Source organism: Centroberyx gerrardi, chromosome 17 (genome assembly GCF_048128805.1).
Source record: "Centroberyx gerrardi isolate f3 chromosome 17, fCenGer3.hap1.cur.20231027, whole genome shotgun sequence".
Taxonomy (NCBI): Eukaryota; Metazoa; Chordata; class Actinopteri; order Beryciformes; family Berycidae; genus Centroberyx; species Centroberyx gerrardi.
Genome location: NC_136013.1, coordinates 5,258,537 through 5,277,804, shown reverse-complemented (window position 1 = coordinate 5,277,804; position 19,268 = coordinate 5,258,537). Strand labels below are relative to the sequence as shown.

The following is a 19,268-nucleotide window of genomic DNA, read 5'->3' as shown; positions in this document are numbered from 1 at the left end:
TAACTCTCTTACCCTGTTAGATATCATCCATTTGTGATGTTCAATGTAATTTACTTTTTTGGGTGAACCCACTTTCACTCAACACGCCTTGCCTACTTCTACTTCAGTTAGTGATTTCCTACATTTCCCAGAATGACTTTCAACACCCGCCAGAGAACAGGCGTGATCTTGTTGCATTCAGCTGTAGGTCATACATGTAGGTGGAGAGAACAACAGCGATAGGAATAGTGTGGTATTAGTTCGTTTTTTCAGTGGAGAAAAAGTGAGAGTGGAGAGAGAACAATGCCTCAAGTGTTGTGTGCCGGTTGTTAAAATTACAAGAAAGCCATTGAAGCAGCAGCTGTTGTATTTTACTCGCTACCAAAGATGCAAGCTGTGGCTACATTGCATCGTGACGCTACTGTCAGGTGAGAAATTGGTCTCTCTCCTCTTCTACGATTGTTCTATGATTGTTGAATGTTGGTTGCAAATGGCGGCTCTGGAGAAAAGCCCTCGCTCTTTGACTCTGAGGGACTGACACCAAAACCTGACGTTTACCGCTGATGTTTTAGATCTCTAGATACTAGATATTTTATATTGTAGCTGCACTGAAAATGATGTTTGACGTTACATCACGGCATCTACATTTATCGGTGGCAATAAGAAAAATACACCACCAAACAACAAAATGGGCCAAGAAATTTAAGGTACATCACCAGTAGTTGTTTTTTTTTAACAGAGTTAGTTTTAAAGTGTTTTAGGGTGGATTTTTCCTTTAAGGCGTCAGTGAGATGGATGGAAAACAAAAGAGTTGAGTATATGGTTAGGCCAGGAGTCCCGACTCACCTGTGTTTTTGCTAGGGAAGTCAGACTTGCGCTGCATGGTGGAGGGTAGCTCGTTCATGCGCAGGGACAGCTGTCGTTTGAAGGGAGAAGTCTTCTGGCTGAGGGCCGGGAAGCCTCTGAAGGAGCCCTGCCTGGCCAGGGCCTCTGCCGGCGCGTGTCTGCGCGGTATGGCCTGGGGCCCCAGGGTGGCCGCAGAGAGGGGCGGGGAGGACGAAGGGGACGGGGATCCTCCCGTCTGGGGGGCGCAGGAGTTTGTCGCACAGGTGGCCGAGCTCACAGGAACCGCAGCCTTCACATCTGTCTCCGCTGTGGGAGAAAGGGGGGGAAGTTCAAACAATAATCCACCAAGGAAAAGAACAGCTTTGTCCAGAAATTGCAAGTAAACCCAAATGAAGGGTTTCATTGCAAAACACTATAAATTCATTTGCAGAAGACGTTGCTCCCTGAATTTCATCATTAAATATTTCAAGAATAGGAAAGATAAAATCCTCAAAAATGTTAGTATTTTGTAGGCAATGGTCTTGAAATAGCCAATAACAAATGTTTTTCCACTTTGAGTTTTACTTTGATGATCAATTGTTTTGTCAGAGTCACTTTTTCCCCCCAAACGGCAGATATCTCATTTTAGTACGAAACTCCTGAAATAGATCTCTCTTGGCTGTTCCACACGTGAAATATGCCAACCAAGTTAAACAATAACATTACCTGGAAGTTTGAGTACGAACACAAACACTGACCTTTACTCAGATAATGTATGGGTAAAATAAGATTTCCCAGATCAGGGAACGGGACTACAAATACAGACCTTTCTTGGCGTCCTGTAGCTGCCTCATGACCTCCTCCCGCTCTGCCGCCTCTGTCGCCGTGGTAACGCGAAACGAGCCCTCGCGGGTGAAGGTGGTTCTGTTGGCGTCGAAGGTCGCCGTGACGCCGCACTCCTTCTCCCGTTTCTGTTTTCGCTCCAGACAGGCGGCGAACGCACAACCCACAGCATGGCTGAGGCGCTCTCCCTGGAGAAGAGAACGATAAATAATGTTACGGTCTTCTTCTGGGATCCAGGGTCTCCTCGGTGTTCGCCACCATTGATAGAGAAAACATGAAATTCAAATAATAGACAAATATTCCTCTAAAATACTAACCAGTGTTAACCAACTACGGACGTCTATAGGACTATTTTAATTCAACGTGCAATCATCAGCCTAATTTCCACATGACATGTACTCCAACATTTGTACATCATATCTTTCAGTAAGTTAAGATAATCAATCAAGAGAATAGTATTGTAAAGAGCTATCAAGACATATAAGAATAGAATCCTGTGTGCCATTATGATGCTTTTCGCGTAAATTAAGTTTTATTATGCATTATGTGCTGCTGTCTGTTTGGTATTCCAGTTGAGGCCAAAGACAGTAGCCCACACTGTGTAGATCAAGTTCTATTGTAAATAGATGCCCTTGTCTTTACACACACTGAGGTGGTTCAGGCTTTGTAACAAGTTCTTACTGAGTCCTTGATGGCCATGAAACAATGGCAGATCCAGCGTCGCGTGGTGCCGTCCCTGCAGATGTAAGAGAACGCCCGCTCGAAGTTCCGGTCCGGAGCGCAGAACGATACCTTCTCTATTGTCTGGTCCAGAATCAGGTCCTGCAATTGGAGCGCAACACAATTAGCTCATTACCGTAAGCTTCAAACTAAGGTCAGGGTTAAATGAGTTTCAGTTCAGTCTAATCAATACATGGGCAGGAGGGTGGCGCAGTAAGTAGTACTTCAAAGGAAGGCCTGAGTTCAACTGAACTGCTACCAGCTGCAGGAGCGCCGAGCTGCGGCTAAGGGGTGAAAGTGAAAAGAGAATTTCTCCTTCAGGGATCAACTGAGTGTTACAAATTGGATTGGGATTGAAAGTAATGTAAAAGAAACTTCCTCATGTCCTTTTGACTACTTTAATATTACTTAGCCTACTCATCCTACTAGATGGAGCACTTTTTTCCGTTTTCATAGCCAACGGTTGACATGAAGCGTTACAGTAAAGTGCGAGCACACCCCGACAGACCCCAGCAGTACTGACGATCCCACAGAGTCCAGCTCTTTTAGAGGTTCCTGGGTGCTCTCAGAACCTACAAATGCAAGGTAGTACCTGATGTAGTACCAAATGCCTTCCAGCAGGTGGCACTGTAACCTAAAATTTAAAACGGACGTACTGAATTTGCTCAACTCACATCTACTCTTGCAGGTGCAGTGAGTACATATTTCCAAAGAGGACCTTCTGGAGGTCACTAGACCACAAGGATAGAGCCTTAACTACCAGTGTTTCCTCTTTCAGAGCCCAAACAGCCACATGCATTTCCTCTGGCGGCTCTGTCTTTTTGATCAAGGTATTTTAGAGCCTGTGGTAGCGGCCTGAAGGGACTCATTACCTTTGTTTTGTCGTCTACGACACGAAGACCGTCCGCCGACACCCACAGCACCGCGCGTACCGCCTTCTTCCCAGCCTGCCAACGAAACACAAGGGGGGACAGGAACAAGTAAGAAACAAGACAACTTTTCAGTCTCTCCACGCCCCGCAGATCACATCCCCTCATACCATTCCTTGAAACCTATGCATAAAATCCACATAAAACTTCAGTAAGCAAACACAAACCACACACACCACCTGGAAATAAAGAGAAGGCACCAGGTAGGAGACTTTCAAAGACAGAAGAGAAGACAGAAGTCAAGCGTTCTGCGTGTTGTGCAATAGTACCCGAAATTTTTATAAAAGAAACATGATATGAGAATAGGTGTGATAAGGCAGTCAACAATGGTGGCCCATTGGTTAGAATAACAACAATAAAAGATTTGTGTGTGTGCAAACAAAGAGACAACACTCATTCACACAAACTGCTCATTGTTCCCTTCTTGCTTCATGGAAGAGGAGCTGATGGGAGAGAAGGCACGCCCGTTCAGACAAACAAACACACACACCAAAACACGAAAAAGTGCCCCGCCCCACCCGGTCACAGACACATGCATCATCGTGTTTGTCTCAGTCCAGACAGATTCCCCCCTGTGTGTTTCTGCCAGCCTTCAGACGTGATCAAAGAGTGAAGTGTTACGTGAGGGGAGAAAAAAACAAATAAAATTATAATAAACAAAGAGGCACGCACTCAGACACACAAAGCAGAACTTACTTTTGTAAAGAATCCCTTGAAGAATTTCCTGTCCTGGAAGTGGTATTGGTAAAGGGAGGGTGGGTGAGAGGGGTGGGGGAGATGGAGGGAGGAACAAGGCATGAAAATGTTACCGATGAGGTCTACAAATTGTCTGGAGCCCACAGGAAGGGATTTGGTTTGTTTTTGCTTTTGTTTTTTTATGGAGGTGAAGCTGAGTTATGAGTGTGAGTGAGTGAGCGGAGCAATGGATCGGGTCGGTCCACATGATTCTATATTGATAGGTGTAGTGATGGCCTGGGTGATATTATGGTAGTTATTGTCATTATGATCAGTGTTAGTGCTACCACACAGGAAGCCAGTGAACCATGTTACGCTTCGCAGCAGAGCCCAGGCACCAGGAAGTGGTAAGCTCACGCCCCAGCATGTCTCCCTGCTGATATCGGGAACCAGTAGGTTCCCCTGTAGCCGTCCTGAGAGGATTTGAATAAACAACCCTACAAGGCGATACAAGTCTACGGCAGTCCCGCAGTGAAGACATCATACCAAGCCGCCTGGACAGGGGAGATAAGGCTGGCAGAGCTTCAGGTGTGTGTGGAGGGGATAATCCTAAATCCCATTTTATTCTTTTTCCTCTGATGCCTAAGACCAAGACGTGGTCATTCCATGGTTGTTCAGCAGACATAAACAGATTCCCACAGACGGCGGTTTGACCTCTGAGTCGAGCCAAGTGACTGGCCGCTGGTCAGCGAGAGTCAGGGGTCAAGTTTAGGCCGCCGCGCGTCACATAAGCGGCCAACAATCAAACCCGAGCTAGCCTTAATCCTCCCTCGCTGCACCGCCCCCAGAACTCCTCTCCTCCCCACAGGCTGTGAAAAGGAGTGCCACTCCGCTCCTGTTACACAGCCGTGGTGGAGACGGCACTCAGAGCACCGTGTTAATGCATGATTTAACGTGTTACCAGCACTGGGGATTCACACGAAATGAGTAAGCGCTTGTTAGTGTGAGTGTGTGTGTGTGTGAACCACAGACATGCAGACGAAGGCAGAGCCTACACAGCCAGTGTTAGTATGTTATGGGTAAGAAGAAATCTCTATAGGGTTGAGATAGCTAGAATGGGAAGGAGGTGAGGGGATATTTGGAGGCTTTTCTCAGCGACACCACAATAAAAACCTGCTCAAAAAGACAAAAGAAATGTATAAAACCAACAAAAAGTAACAAAAAGAAAATACAATATTCAAGTATCAAATTCAGGTGTGAACTGGGATGAAACTAGAGTGGGGAAAAAAGCTCTTTGGGGAGAAAGGACAGGTTCTAAGGGAACAGCCGTGGGTTTTGACAGATGAAGCCTAAAGGGTAGAAACTAAATGCAGGAAAACAACTTTCTAGCCTACAAGCCAATCACAAAACTCACTGACAACTTTCAGATTTTACCAGCCACAAGATATTTAGAATAGGGTCACCGAATGAAAATAAGTTACCTGCCAAACTGGCTGGTAGAGGAGACACACCGGTCACTGTCAAAAATTACCAGTGTTACTACCAGCGGGTGGCTGACAGTAATTTCCCTCCCTGAAAATAACCGTAACAAACAGCAGAATGTGCAACGACAACTGACATAGCTTGTGCAACATCTGTCACAGGTCTACTTTGTGCAACGCCTTACAACATTCATCTTAATCACATGTCAGAAACATCTCTGCTTTAGGAAGAGTAGCTTATCCTGGACAGCAAAACCTTATTTTGCCTGACAGGCTGTCCAAGAATCCTAAGCCACTATCCTGCACGGTGCTTGTAGAGAGGAGGGGGAAGTTTGCCTACACAGCAAATTATCTGGTGTTAAAGCTGGGCTAAGCAACTTTATTTTTGCATTATTTGGCAATAATTTCCTAACACCTTTTCAGCTATGAGTAATTCAGATGATCTGACAGAAGATCAGGCCTCTCTGATCGCCCCTGGCTCTGTTTTCAGGCTCACAAATCTCACTGCTCCCGGCAGGCCTCAACCAATCAGGACAGCTCTCTGCGAGGAGGCGTCCCCTACTGCCTGTCAATCACTCACACATAGCTCAGTCTAGTGCTGACCTCCCTGCAAACTGCAGAGAGAAGACAGATATGTCCACAGAAGAGATAATCCAAACTGAATACTGGGACTGGAAGGAAGTGTAAGGAAGCCATGTATTTGTGTAAGGAAGCCAGTTGTTTTCCCCACAGCACAAGACCTGTTCATCGGGAATGTCAACCGGTGTTAGGTAGCTATGGCTTCGCAACTGCGGTAACTAATCTATGTGTGACAAAAAATATATTTTGCGGTGTATAATTCTTGCTAATTTCTCCAAAGTTGCCTATAGCAGCTTTAATAAGTGCTGACTTTTCAATGGCAATTAATTCGATTTGACAAAATTAGCTAACAAAATGTTAAATTAACTCTGATGGGTATGGACTGATAAACACTGGCACTGTTTTGATGTTAATACTCTCAGAATTAAATGAACACTGAGGTTTTTGCTGTGTACATGTCCACATTCAGTGATTACTCAAGAAATGTCTCCGGTGTGGGTGGAAAGGCCTCTGAGACAGCATTTCACAACATGTGACAGTGTTTTGAAACCAATATAAAAGAAACAGTTTATATATCCACCTTGTGGTACGCTTGGACACAGAGTCAGTGATGCTGGGCCATTCGGTGTTGTACAAATATGAAGTGAAATTCTTTTAGCATGTCAGCGGCCCACCCAGTCTATACAGGAGAAACCCTCCCGCTCGCTACTGGCTACTGAGCAAAAACATTCCCACCGCCAGAACACCGAATACACCTCCGACCCTGGGCCACGGGCCAGCGCCAGCAGGAAGTGACATCATGATGAAAACGTAAAAAGGGCAGCTTGGAGGTTGATGGTGCCGCAGTGCAGCCTCCTCCTCCACCGCCTCCACCCTCCCCTCTGAGTCACGGGTCACAGAGCTGTGAGAAAACTCTCATTACCGTCCCAAAGGCTGCTGGGAATACAATGGAGCCAGCTCAGAGCGGTGTATCCAGCCACAGCCTTCACACACACACACAAACAGATAGACATATCCAGTCGGACAGCTAGACCACCAACACAACCTCCTGCACAATGCACATACAGAGATTAGTGTTATTTCCATGCTCTCCCTGCTCACGCCACAGGGAGCATCAGCTCTCTGTTGCTGCTTGTCCCCCCCCCCCCCCCCCGCCTCAAGACAGTAGCTGCTGATGCTGCCAGACTGAGGAGTTGGTGTTGTGGCTGCTGCCTGACTGCTGTTAGCGGATTTTCAGAGAACAGCCTCCCTTCATCGGCCTACACCAGTTATGCAGTGTTGATGGGTGTGGGGCCTTGTTTTCTCAGTGATTCAGCCATTAATTCCTGGAGCATGAGTTTGTTGCTAAGCAATATTAGCCCACATTCTGTTCACTGGTTGGAACTGTATTTGTTGCCTGGCAACACTTAGCTTATTGAACAGTCGATGAGGATGAACTGGGAACTATCAGGGCCTAGCTGATTGAATTGTGTATCCGTTTCCAGGAAGATGGCTGGTCTGGCCTGAGAGTCTAGTTCTGATATGGATAACTGTCACCAGGGGGCAGTCATACTGTGTACCAATGGCCTGTGAAGGTTTTCTGGCACTTCCTGTCAGGTGAGCCTATCAGGCATGCAGGTAAAATGCCACGTACCTGGCCAGGGTTCAGCACGGTCACGTGGCCATTGTAGTATGTTGACATTGGCCGGAATAGAGTAACTGGATGACGGTCACTTATAAACACGGCAGGAATCTAACTTGTTTTTGTCCACCAACCACGGCAGTTGTTTCATCCCAAAAATCAACAACCGATTTCACAATTTCACCGTCCAAATAGATTGTTAAGCGGACAGGACCTTCACATGGTGGCAGGTACAGTAGTGTTGTCAAACTTGCCAGCCGCAGCCAGAAGTGACAAGGATTTCATTGTTGGCTGGTGTTAATTTCCCACCCTGCTCATAAACACGGATCAATAAAGCCATGCCTGCACTAGAGTACAGATAAGGCCTCTGGGCGGGCAGGGAGAGAGGGAGCGAAGTAACGGAGGGGAAAGAGGAAGAAATGTCATTAGGGCGAGGAGGTCAGGGAGTCGCGGCCCGCAGGAGGACAGGAGGCAGAAGCACCCCGTCTCTCCGTTTGAGTCGGGCTCCGTCTCGTGCTCCGTGTTACGACGACTGTAACTCAATAAGACCCCACCGCCTCAGGCTCTGTGCACACCATGTGACCTCTGTGTGTATGTTGTGCCTGTATGTGTGTGTTTTGTACTTGTGTTTACGTACGTGCATGGTGCTTCTGTGAGCTGTGTGTCTGTATGGGTGTGTTTCGGCTCTGTGTGTACTGTGTGTGTATATGAGCGTATGAGCTCTACGTGCGTGTGTGTGTTGTACCTCTGTGTGTCTGCATGTATGTTGTGCTTTTGTAAGTGCTGCAAGACGGCCTGTGTGTGTGTGTGTGTGTGTGTGTACAAGTGGTCTGTGTCTTGTGCCTCTGGGTGCACTTGTCGTGCCTTGTGTGTGTGTTTTTACTTGTGTGTATGTGCCTGTGTTGTGTATTCATTGTACCTCTGGGTGAGCTTGCTGTGCAATTGTGTGCGCCCTAAATTATGCCTCTGTGTGCACGCTCTATTTGTGTGTATGTGTTGTACCTCTGTGTGTGTTTGTGTGTGTCGTGCCTCTGTATAAGTGCTGCAAGAGAGCGTGTGTGTGTTGTACTTATGTGTATGTGTCTTATAAGAGTGTGTATGAGTGTGTCTGTGTGCTTAGCCTCTAGGTGCGCTTGTTGTGCCACTGTGTATGTAAAATATGCCCCTGTGTGCCCTAACTGTGTGTGTGTGTGTGTGTGTGTATATGAGCTCCTAATGTATGTATGTGTTATACCTGTGTGTCTGCATGTGTGTTGTGCTTCTGTGTGTGTATTGCAAGAGTGTGTGTGTGTGCGTGTGTTTTGATTCTGTATGCATATGTGTGTTCCACTTCTGTGTGCCCTAGTTCTGCCTTATAAGAGGGAGGGAGAGAGAGAGAGAGAGAGAGAGAGAGAGAGAGAGAGAGAGAGAGAGAGAGAGAGAGAGAGAGAGAGAGAGAGAGAGAGAGAGAGAGAGAGAGAGAGAGAGAGAGAGAGAGAGAGAGAGAGAGAGCGCGTGTGTGTGTGTGTGTGTGTATTAGCTCTACGTGTGTATGTCTGGTACCGGTATGTGTTTGCATACGTGTTGTGCTTCTGTATGAGTGCTGTAAGACTGTGTATGTGTGTGTGTGTGTATGAGTCATGGAATTTCATAAAGAGAGAGCTGATGCTCATAATATGAAATTATTCTGTAGCATGTGCTACAGCATTAATCATACTCAAACATAAATGCTTCTCAATAGCTCAACAAGCAGAGCATGCCACTCAAACAACTAGAGCTGTACAGTTTCAGATCCTGCTGGTGCCGCCCATACTAAAAATATACGCACTCATGGTATTGTAAGGTGCTTTAGATAAAAGCCCGCACTAAAGGGGATATGTTACTTTATGAAAACAAGAATTAATTTTCAACTAGCTTGAGTCATCTCAAATTGAAGCTGAAGTCACTCAGCAGACATTTAAAGCGGGGATTGTTAGACTTTATCAGCACCGGAGTCTAATTTAGTCTTGTCCCGGGACTCAGACATGACACGCTAATCCTCCTGAACAGACTGGTACTCTATACACACACAGGGACCCACCACAAACAGGCCTGCGACCTCAGGTTGGGCTCCGACTCACACAGTGTCAGTCACATTCATCCATAGGAGTTTATGACCTGGGTGGGGCCTCGGCAAACAACTAACAACATGGAAAAGCAATCGCTACACAGTTTCCCCATTTCCCCCCCCCCCGCCCCCCCAACACTGGAATTTGCTCTTTTGCGTAACTGCCGGAATCTACTGCAGCAGGAAGTACATGTCGGCCTATCTGCTCTGAGACAACGGACGGACGGAGGTTGTCTGAGGGCCACGCTGGGAGGAGACCCTCAGTGAGAAACGGCAAGATTCAGCCATACTCAGGCCTCTAAGTACAGAGAAAACTGGGCAGGAATAAACACAGCAGCAGCAGCAGCGCTACGAAAGAACAAATCTACAAGCCGCAAGATGACAGATGAGGGAGGGCTGCCGTGATAAGAGGAAATGTCAATAAAAGTCAGTAGGATGAGAAAATGGAGATACCCTAGAGAAGGAGGTAGCGGAGGGAAGGGAAGGAGAAAGAAGAGAAAGGAGGGCAAAGGGACGTCTGCTAACTTTGCAGCGTCCGGCCTTAAGACTTGTTCCTAGGAGTACAGTGAGGCTGTCTAGTGAGAACCTACCGTCTTCAGCCGCTTCACAGCGTCCTCACAGATGTGCATGCCCCGGGACTCCTCCACCTCCACGTGGCCCAGGTACTGCAGGAGGGATCAGAAAGAAAGAAGAGAGAGACAGATAGAGAGACAAGAGAGAGAGAGAGAATCTGAGTGATGCTGTGACAACCCTTAGTTTATTCAAGTTAAAGTTAGGCTACAATAACTAACTCCAAACAATCTGGCATGAGATCAGGGATTTAAATGAGTTCAGATTCTGTACAGTCCCATGATACATTGGTGGTGAAGTATAGACCTAATTAACTAGCAGTTTGAGTGTAATCTCTGTTCTATGGCTCCCTAGTTGATAAGCTGCCTGATCTTATCCATGGAGGACATAGTAACGTTAGACTACCTGCCTTGCTTGTTAACATTCAAAACTGAACCATTAGTGAACATAGCTTACACCATATTTCATTTTTTACATAGAAGCACTGCTTATACAACAATGCACTTTAATATAAAATGCCAGATTATCTGTTGTATAACGATCGTAAACATTTAGCTACATATGTCACTGCACTGCAGCGGTCCATGTACAATTATAGCAATGAAGGAAATTCTCATGTCGTGCGACATCATGTGAAATTTATTTGCATATGAGATGAAGATTAAGGGAGTTGTGTCAAAAGTTGCAGCCAAGATGCGAAGATTCTAGTTAATTTTTCACAATAATACAACTTTCATATCTTTTATTTATTAGATACTCTAAATAAGACATGATTTGTCGGAAAATTATTTTCTCAAGGGCTGTAAACTGTGACAAAATTTGATAGCATACAGGTATAAAGAAGAGTTACACCCCTGACTGACATGTCTAAATTTGGCTCTTGATTCCCATTGTGCTGTAGCAATAGAGCTGTGGGAGAAAGCAGGAAAACACTAATCTCCAATTTACCAATGCACAGGATCTGCTGTAACTATCCCAGGTGCCATTTAACTACGGTGAGTGGCAACGTAGAAACTTGGATCGGCGGAGGGTGAGAGCAGATTTGTCACTGGGGACATAAAAAAATGAGTGGGAGTAGCAGGTCTAAAACAAAAAAACAAAAAAATCTGGAAAAAATACAAAAAACGCATCCCTGACAAATACAAACGGGCACGTACGTGGATGCGAGAGCAAAAGTGTGTGAGCCTGTGAGTAAATACATGAGAATATAAAAGCAAATACAAGGAGGAGCAGGGACGACATGAGTGTAACTTTACTACGCTTTCCTGCTTCCCCTCCAGACCCTCAGCACGGTCAGCATGCCGCACACTCCTGTGTGCTCCTGTCCCAGGTGGGTGGGGCTCATCGCAACAAGACAATTCAGATCAGGGTCACGTAACGTTGTCATTCACAGAAAACTGACTTTAAAGTAATTTCCGGCGATTGTTTGAACCTTCTAGCACGCATTGTACGACATCGTGCAACATGGCAAACCCCACCCATCTGGTACTCCAACAGGGTTAAAACAAACGGCAGGAATTATTCGAAAATACTTTGTGAGTGGGTTTGACTGTGACTGAATGAACGGAAAAGGCTGCCCCCTCCGACCCTATCCTCCCATCCTCCCTGACTCCCGGACCTGAAGCAGCATCACACCCTGCTGTGTGTCACTCTGGAGTCGTAACCCTGACCGATCCAGCGGCCTCCGGGGGTCAGCGGCGCGAGGCAGTCAGCCATTGTGCGTGCAGGACTGGAGAGGAAGTCCTTACCCTTTTCCTTACTGAACATACACACACACACACACACACACACACACACACTGCAAGCGACACTGACCCCCGCCCATCACCCGCCACCCCCAGGCCCTGCTATTTTGAGAGCATGACGTCGCAACTGTGACTCACACGGTCGGCCTACTAGCATACACACGTGTACAAACACACACACCTAAACACACACAGACGCACACACAAGCATGCATGTGTCCTGAGGGGAATACTGATGCAAGGAGGCAGCTGTGGGCAGTGAGGACAGGGGAAGCAGTAGCGCTACTAATGGGGGATCAGCCAGGAGACGTGGCTTAGGTGAGATGAGTAACCGCATGGGAGGCTCAAACTGTCACAACAGATGCTTCATTGTAGTGTCCTACTCCGTCCTGTGAGGAACTCACTGGCAGCAACAGTCTGGGGGCTGAAACATTCACATTTAGCAGATGTTCTTAACCGGAGCGACTTCAAACAAATGCAACCAATATTTCCTGCAAAAATATTTACATGTGGAGGTTATTTTGGTTCTGAGACCCAGGTTTGCCCACTCCAGGATTAGTTCTACTTGGAACTAATCCTGGAGTGGGCCAGGATAAATAGCAATTTAGGAATGGCTCTTGTTTGGATACTTATACTGCATTTGTACAATTGTGCTCTAATTGCAAATGTTATTTTTTTTCTGCAGGTTGAGGAATATGGCAAGATGATGATTTGTATTTACATTTTTCTAGCTGCGAGGGCAATTTTCCAGCTGTTGAAGCGCCACAGCTAATTTAAAGTAAAGGAAACACTGCAACAGTAGGATGAGCTTCAATTCATGGATCAACACCAACATTACAAGCAGCTACTGATAAGGAGGGCAGGGGCCAAAACAACAAACCCAGACAGTAATAAACACTCCTGTTTTGTTTAAATATTCAGGGTTTATCTATCGTACAGTATACAAATCAGAACTGGAGTTGGCTTTGTGTAAGTCCCCTGGAAGTAATCCAGATGCATTCCAGGAATTAATTCAGAGTATGGGCCATGCATCAATTTCAGTGAAACATGCTGTCAGCAGCCTTACAAACCCCTACTTTCCATACAAAAAACAGCAACAGTGTGCATATTTATGGTACTGAAAGTCCTTTTATGTTGTGTGAATATTTGTTTTAATTTCAGACAACACACATTCACACATGCACATGCGCACACACACAAGTCTACAGCCATTAGTAGCCTTATAAGCCCCACATTTCCATACAAATAAGTCTATGTATTTACGGCACTGAAGATTACCTTGCGTCAACTGAATAACTGTCTTTGTCTCTGGACATCAGTAGCCTTATACAGCTGACATTTCCATAAAAAAAAAAGCAACAGTCTACATTTTTATGGCATTGAAAATCCTGACCTTGAGTCACATGAATTATTGTCTGTCTAAGCGATTTTAGCTTGCAAACAACACGCAAATAAATACAAGCAAATAAACACAAACATGCCTTAACGTGACACACCACTGGCAGGCTGTGTGCAGTCAGAGGGCAGAGCTTGAGCCTGATCATGAGAGGAGAATTGGGCTTTTCCTCTGCTCTCTCAAGTCACCGTCTGTTTATAAGGAGGAAGCCCCGGGCCACAACAGTGAATGCTCATTTCACCCTCTTAAGCCCCCCCCCCCCCCCCCCCCCCTCCCTCTCCCCTCTCACCACCTAAAGCAGCCTTTATTCTCTCCCCCTTCTCCCCCTCCACCTCCTCTCCTCCTTCAACTCTCACTCTTTAGCGCGCCGGTGATAATCTCACTGCAACTATTCCAACCCACACACAAGAACTGGGTTCCTCTGAGGCACCGAGAGCGGGAGAGAGGGAGCGGGAGGGGGAGGAGGGATACGCAGGAGTAGCACGGTAGGTTGCACCAGCACGGTGAGAGCCAGTGCAGAGAGCGAGGAGGAAAAAAAAAAAAAAAAGAAAACGGTTGAAGGTATTACACAGGAGAGGTATGTGTGGCTTCAAAAGTGCCAGAAGGAAAGCATGACAATCAGGGCAGAAAACTAAACTTTTCTTTGTCCACAGGCCTCATTGGCTGGTCGATTCCGAAATTCACTGGCCACTTTCAGCATTTTATCAGCCAACAACACCTTACTGGTGTAGGACACCTCAACAAGGGTCAGTTACCTGCCAAACTGGCTGGTAGAGTAGAGAATTTATTAGTGTTTGCTCACTGGCTGGTTATAGGCTAGTTACCAACCCTAAAGGGCATGATTATCTTTAGCTTTGCTCTTGTGTTGTTTTCACACACTTAAAAAGTTAAGCAGACAGAGGAAAGCAAAATCAGCAAATAACTTTAATGAAACCTCTCGAGCTTGAACAAACAATTTCCAAAAATCTCTTTAAAAAAAAAGATCAAAGACGATGTGTATCCTTGAAGAGACCGTGGTAAACAAAAAGTAAACCTGAGGAGGCTGAGGTCATCAGCACATTTAAAGAAGGGTGCTGAAGGAGTAGGCTAGTCGCTCATAAACAAATCCAGTTTCGAGTGCAGCGGAGGGAGGTAATTTATGGGGAGCAGGTGGGGGAGGGAAGGTGTATGTTTATGTGTGTGTGTGTGTGTATAGGGGGGGTGGGGTTGTCAAGACGTGTGTGGAAGACAACTTAGGGGAGAGATGGAATCTAGGGCGTCCCACACGCTGGCTGGAGCGTGCACACGCGTCTTGAAACCATAAACCGACACACCGACACACACACGCCCTACATCAAGTCTCCATCTGGAAACTTACGACAGTCTTACATCCCCCCCCACCATCTAATGACACACACACCTATCTCCACCACAAGTCTCTATCTATCCACCTTAAAATTAGAAAATCTCATGATAGTTACTTTCACCTCCCTCCACTGAAGGCATTTTCAATTCCCCTTTCTAGCGCTAAGGAAACAAGCAGGACAGAGTATACACACACACAACATAAAACCATAAAACCCATACACCCGTCTACGCGCACACCCCTTGACCCACCATGAACTCCATCTGTTCCAAGTCAAACCTCACTTTCTCGAATCCCTTCCTGAACAAGTTCTCAATTCCCTTTCTGTCTTAAGGTCAGCGTCTGGCCCCACGTGAGTAGGGGAAGCGTACCGTTGCGCTTCTGTTGGCAAAAGTGGAGGGTTTTGTTGCCACAATACAGTGAACTCTCCACTCCTGTGTCCATCAGCTGCACCTTGGCTGGTCCTGTTCATCCTGTCCAATTAGTATTGAGTATTGAATGCAGAGCGATATGTATAGTCTACTGTCTGTTGTGTGTCTTGCACTGCCCCCTTGCACTTGAATGTAAGGTCCTGCTGTCCTTGTGCCATTTGTGCCAATGTGCACTTGAATTAGATAACATAATTAATTATGTTATCTGTCAATAAGTCGCAAAGAAAACATCCTGTACATTCATTGTATTTGGGAATTAAAGTGATTCTGATTTACTCCCTGAGGTTACAGGTCAAAAGTTGAGCAGACGTTTTCACAGATCATCTTGCAGGTTTGGATGGGCAGCAGCTTGGTACAGCACATTATCTTGCAACCTAGATAAAAGCTGCACTCACGGTCTCTGAACGCTTATGATTAATCACAAGTAGCGTCCTTGGGGAGCCAGGCAGTGTGCGAGTTTCTCAAAGAGGTATGAGTGTGCCACAGTGAGGTTAGCCCAGCACCGTGAGTGAGTGTGAGAGTGTGTGTAAGAGAGAGACTTTGGGTATGAGTGTCTGTGAAAGTGTGTATGAGGGTTGTGTATGAGCAGGTGTGTTTGTGTGCGAGGGAGAGAGGGGAGAGTCACCTTGACGGCGAAGCTGCATTTGCCACTGCGGACCGCCTCCTCGTCTGTCTGCCACTGGTGCGGCCGGCTCGACTCCGGCACGTACACATCTTTCTTCCGGCGGAAGCTCTGCCGTAGCTTATTCATCGCTGAGCCCCCTGCGAGTGGTGAGAGAGAGAGAAAGAGAAAGAGAGAGAGGGTGAAAACTGGAGGTGTCATCAGCAGCATAATAAAAAGGTGCAGCACTGCGAAGATATAGAGATTAAAAAAAGTGCATCAGACAAAAAGTATAAAGAAGCAATACTGAAAATATAAAGTAAAAATAAACAGAAAGTTTGCAACTCTGGTAAATTGACTAATGCTGCCAATATGTCAACATGTAAATAAGTCAACTTTCATATACAAAAGAAGAAAAAATAAGGACAGGCAAGAGGAAGGCAGAAGATAATGGACGGGAAGTATGGCATCGATGGTGTGCAGTGTCGCAGTGCCAGACCACTGCTGTCAGAGCTACAGTAATGTGCCTGTAAATAGGAATGCTATGAACACTGACATCAGTGTAGCAACGCAGTAAGCTGTTGTCTCACTGGCACACAAGGAGAGATGAGAGAACTGGAGCCTGAGTCTCTGCATGGCTGGGAGTCACAACAGCCTGATTAAAAGGGAGAAGAGGGCAGACAGGCCAGCCTGCTGTTACCCAGAGAGCCGATGTACTTTTTACCTGCTACATGTACTAACGCTGCAAGATTACAGCTGAAATGATAATCCACATTATTTCACTAGACAGTGTGATCACAATTATTAAATACGATTACTAACCTAGACGATTTGGGGAGCAAAATTGGTTTATTGTGCTTTTGTCGTCTTCAATTAACATCTTGACCATTTCCACTTACAGGCACCTAATTAATAATTAATAACCAATTAAATAAAATGAAATCCTTACGTTTCCAAATTCTAGGATTATAAATTGTGAAAAGTAAAATTGTGATGTTCAATTGTACACAATTAATTGCTCAGCTGTGAAATTCATGCACCAGTGGTGGTTGGGAGTAAAATTTGTCCTCGTTTAATCCCAGTTTTAGCTTTAATGTAGGTTACAGCATAAATTCTTCTCAAATTGTGCAATTTATTATGCTAATAGCACCATGTTGATACACCACATGTATACCTTTTTGCACTTTCAGAGTAAAACAGAACTAATTGCTAATGTTTTCTTAATAGCACCTTTTCTTTAGCTTTGGCAGTAGAGTTCCTGCTGTGCTGCTACATCTTAGTCTAGAGGAAACACTGGTTCTAGGAGGTTAGGAGGCACAGGAACGCAGAGACCCAACCAGACACTGCTGCTCCACACCAGAGCTGAGCGGAGCATCCACCAAGGAAAGCCTGGCTCACCTCACCTTAAACCTCACCCTCATAATTGGGGACCCAAATTTGCTCGGCCATGCAATTCCGACTCTAAACATGTGAGCTGAGCATGCTCCTTGACTAACAAGTTGTACCGACTAACTTCTGAGCTGATGAGGATCTGGTGGGATTAGAGGCCTTTAATCCAGGAGAACTGACTGTCCACATCCACGCACGGAAACACGCACGTACACTCACACGCACGCACATGAGCGACCGTACAAACACACACACATCCACCTACTTAAATACGCGCACGCACACGTACGCACACACACAGACGAACACAAGGCTGAGCTGTCTGTTTGCATAATGAAACCTGTCCTGTGAGCCGGTAATGGCTGGGGGTAGAAAGTCTGTCTGAGGTGAGGCTCTCTTATCTGTCTCTGCCAGGCTGCAGCTCTGTGGGCAGCACACAATGAAGCTTTCAGCCCTGACCAGGCCGCGGACGCACGCACGCATATCAAACCTCCTACTGCCGCTAAACGGAGGAACCAGGAGTGGACAGCGGCGTCACGGAACGTCACAAGAGCCCGAATCTGCGAGGCGCGGTGGCATATTTCGCTCGCTTTATATTCAAAAAGCCTCCGCCGATGACCGACTGCTCTCACAAAACGCAGGAAACTTTTTCAATCCCAAAATTCACCTGCCGCGTTAACAATTTTACAAGCAAACTACATATTTTGAACAGAATAAGACTTCTAAAATGACGGTTGGCCACTTGCCCATATGGCTGGTAACGTGGGCAAGCTTGCCAGCCACCAGCCTGATGCCAGAAAGTTTTGGCTGTGGCTGGTGTGTATTTCCCACCCCGTTCCCACGTTTTATACTGGCAACTCCGGCCCTTGTGTGGCACAGCTAACGCCTGTTTTCCCTTTTATCTACGGTCCACAGTATCACTCACTGAAACACAACCACAACCCCCCTCGGCCACAGATTGAGATGTGAATTCAAATGGTGCGCTGTCTGAAAATCAGGCAGAGACACAGACTAATGGGGCATAATGCCGGTGCGTACACGCGTGCATAATTGTAATCGGAGCCAAAGACCCCTGCAGGTGTCACGTTATAAACACACCCGGTGCGTCTACAGTGTGTGTGTGTACGCTTCTGTCTGTGCGCATACACACACGCACAGGTAGTAGCCTGCAGAAGAGTGACTGAAAAACTAAAGTGTTTGAAAACAAGACAACGAGTAAGAGAGTGAGATATACTGCTTCATCCCTCTCTCTCTCTTGCACTCTCTCTCTCTCACACACACACTCTCCCTCTCTCTCTCTTAACACACTCGTTTATTTAGGTCATATCATGTTTGGGCTCACTGCAGTGCCAGTGACAGGCAGCCTGCCTCCAGCCTGCAGAGTGAAGAGGAGGAGGAGGAGGAGGAGGAAAAGAAAACACAGACTCTTCTGCTCTCACAAGTGTATGCCGCACCTCTTCTTCTCTGGCGCAACAAATGGAGGTGCTTTGAGTCCAAAATGCTATATACCCATTAGTAAACATAAGTAAACGCTGTCACCTTGAATTCATTCTTCATATTCTGAATAGATAAATGACACCATGTTTTTTAGACACATCTCCAAGAAAACTATAACTCAACAAAGGGTTTTACTTTCAGGTAAGCAATCTTTTTTAAAGTAGGCGTCGTGTTTTTGTTTTTTTTCCAGATGATGGATCTTTCCAACGCCAGCCACCAAGAAAATGCTGCTACATTTTGGCTCTGGCTAATAAGTTTGTCTACTCTACCAGACGCTTTCAGCAGGAAACCAGCCATCATTTATAGATCCTGTTCTGTTCTAAAAAAAAAAAATCGATCAGTTTGGTATAGACAATAGTGAAAGCGCCTGGTGAATTACGACCATCTTCTTTGGCCTTTGGACTAGAAATTTTGTTTCCTGCTCCAGTCATGTCGTCTTTACCTTCATCCCTGATCTGTCAAAACCCACAGCTGTTTAGACCCTACCCTTTTTCCTAAAATATCTTTGTTTTTGTTTTTTCAAATCTAGTTTCATCCCAATTTGCCATTTCCAACA

At 46.0% G+C, this 19,268-nt stretch overlaps 1 protein-coding gene across 10 annotated transcripts in view; it reads right to left on the bottom strand.

Annotated features, from left to right (window-relative positions):
* The window catches only part of numb (NUMB endocytic adaptor protein), a 43,147-nt gene that overhangs the window by 4,578 nt on the left and 19,301 nt on the right, over positions 1 to 19,268 (bottom strand). For 6 of the 10 annotated variants that reach the window (XM_071909546.2, XM_071909547.2, XM_071909552.2 and 3 more), the window contains exons 2-8: positions 15,851 to 15,987; positions 10,329 to 10,403; positions 3,993 to 4,025; positions 3,240 to 3,314; positions 2,329 to 2,469; positions 1,631 to 1,835; positions 826 to 1,131 (exon numbers count right to left, since the gene is read on the bottom strand). In XM_071909546.2, coding sequence (XP_071765647.2) covers positions 826 to 1,131; positions 1,631 to 1,835; positions 2,329 to 2,469; positions 3,240 to 3,314; positions 3,993 to 4,025; positions 10,329 to 10,403; positions 15,851 to 15,976 — 961 coding nt within the window. In that variant the 5' untranslated portion in view covers positions 15,977 to 15,987. Of the gene's footprint in view, positions 1 to 825; positions 1,132 to 1,630; positions 1,836 to 2,328; positions 2,470 to 3,239; positions 3,315 to 3,992; positions 4,026 to 10,328; positions 10,404 to 15,850; positions 15,988 to 19,268 lie in introns of those variants that run through there. The other 4 variants (XM_071909549.2, XM_071909550.2, XM_071909555.2 and 1 more) reach the window with 2 other exon arrangements.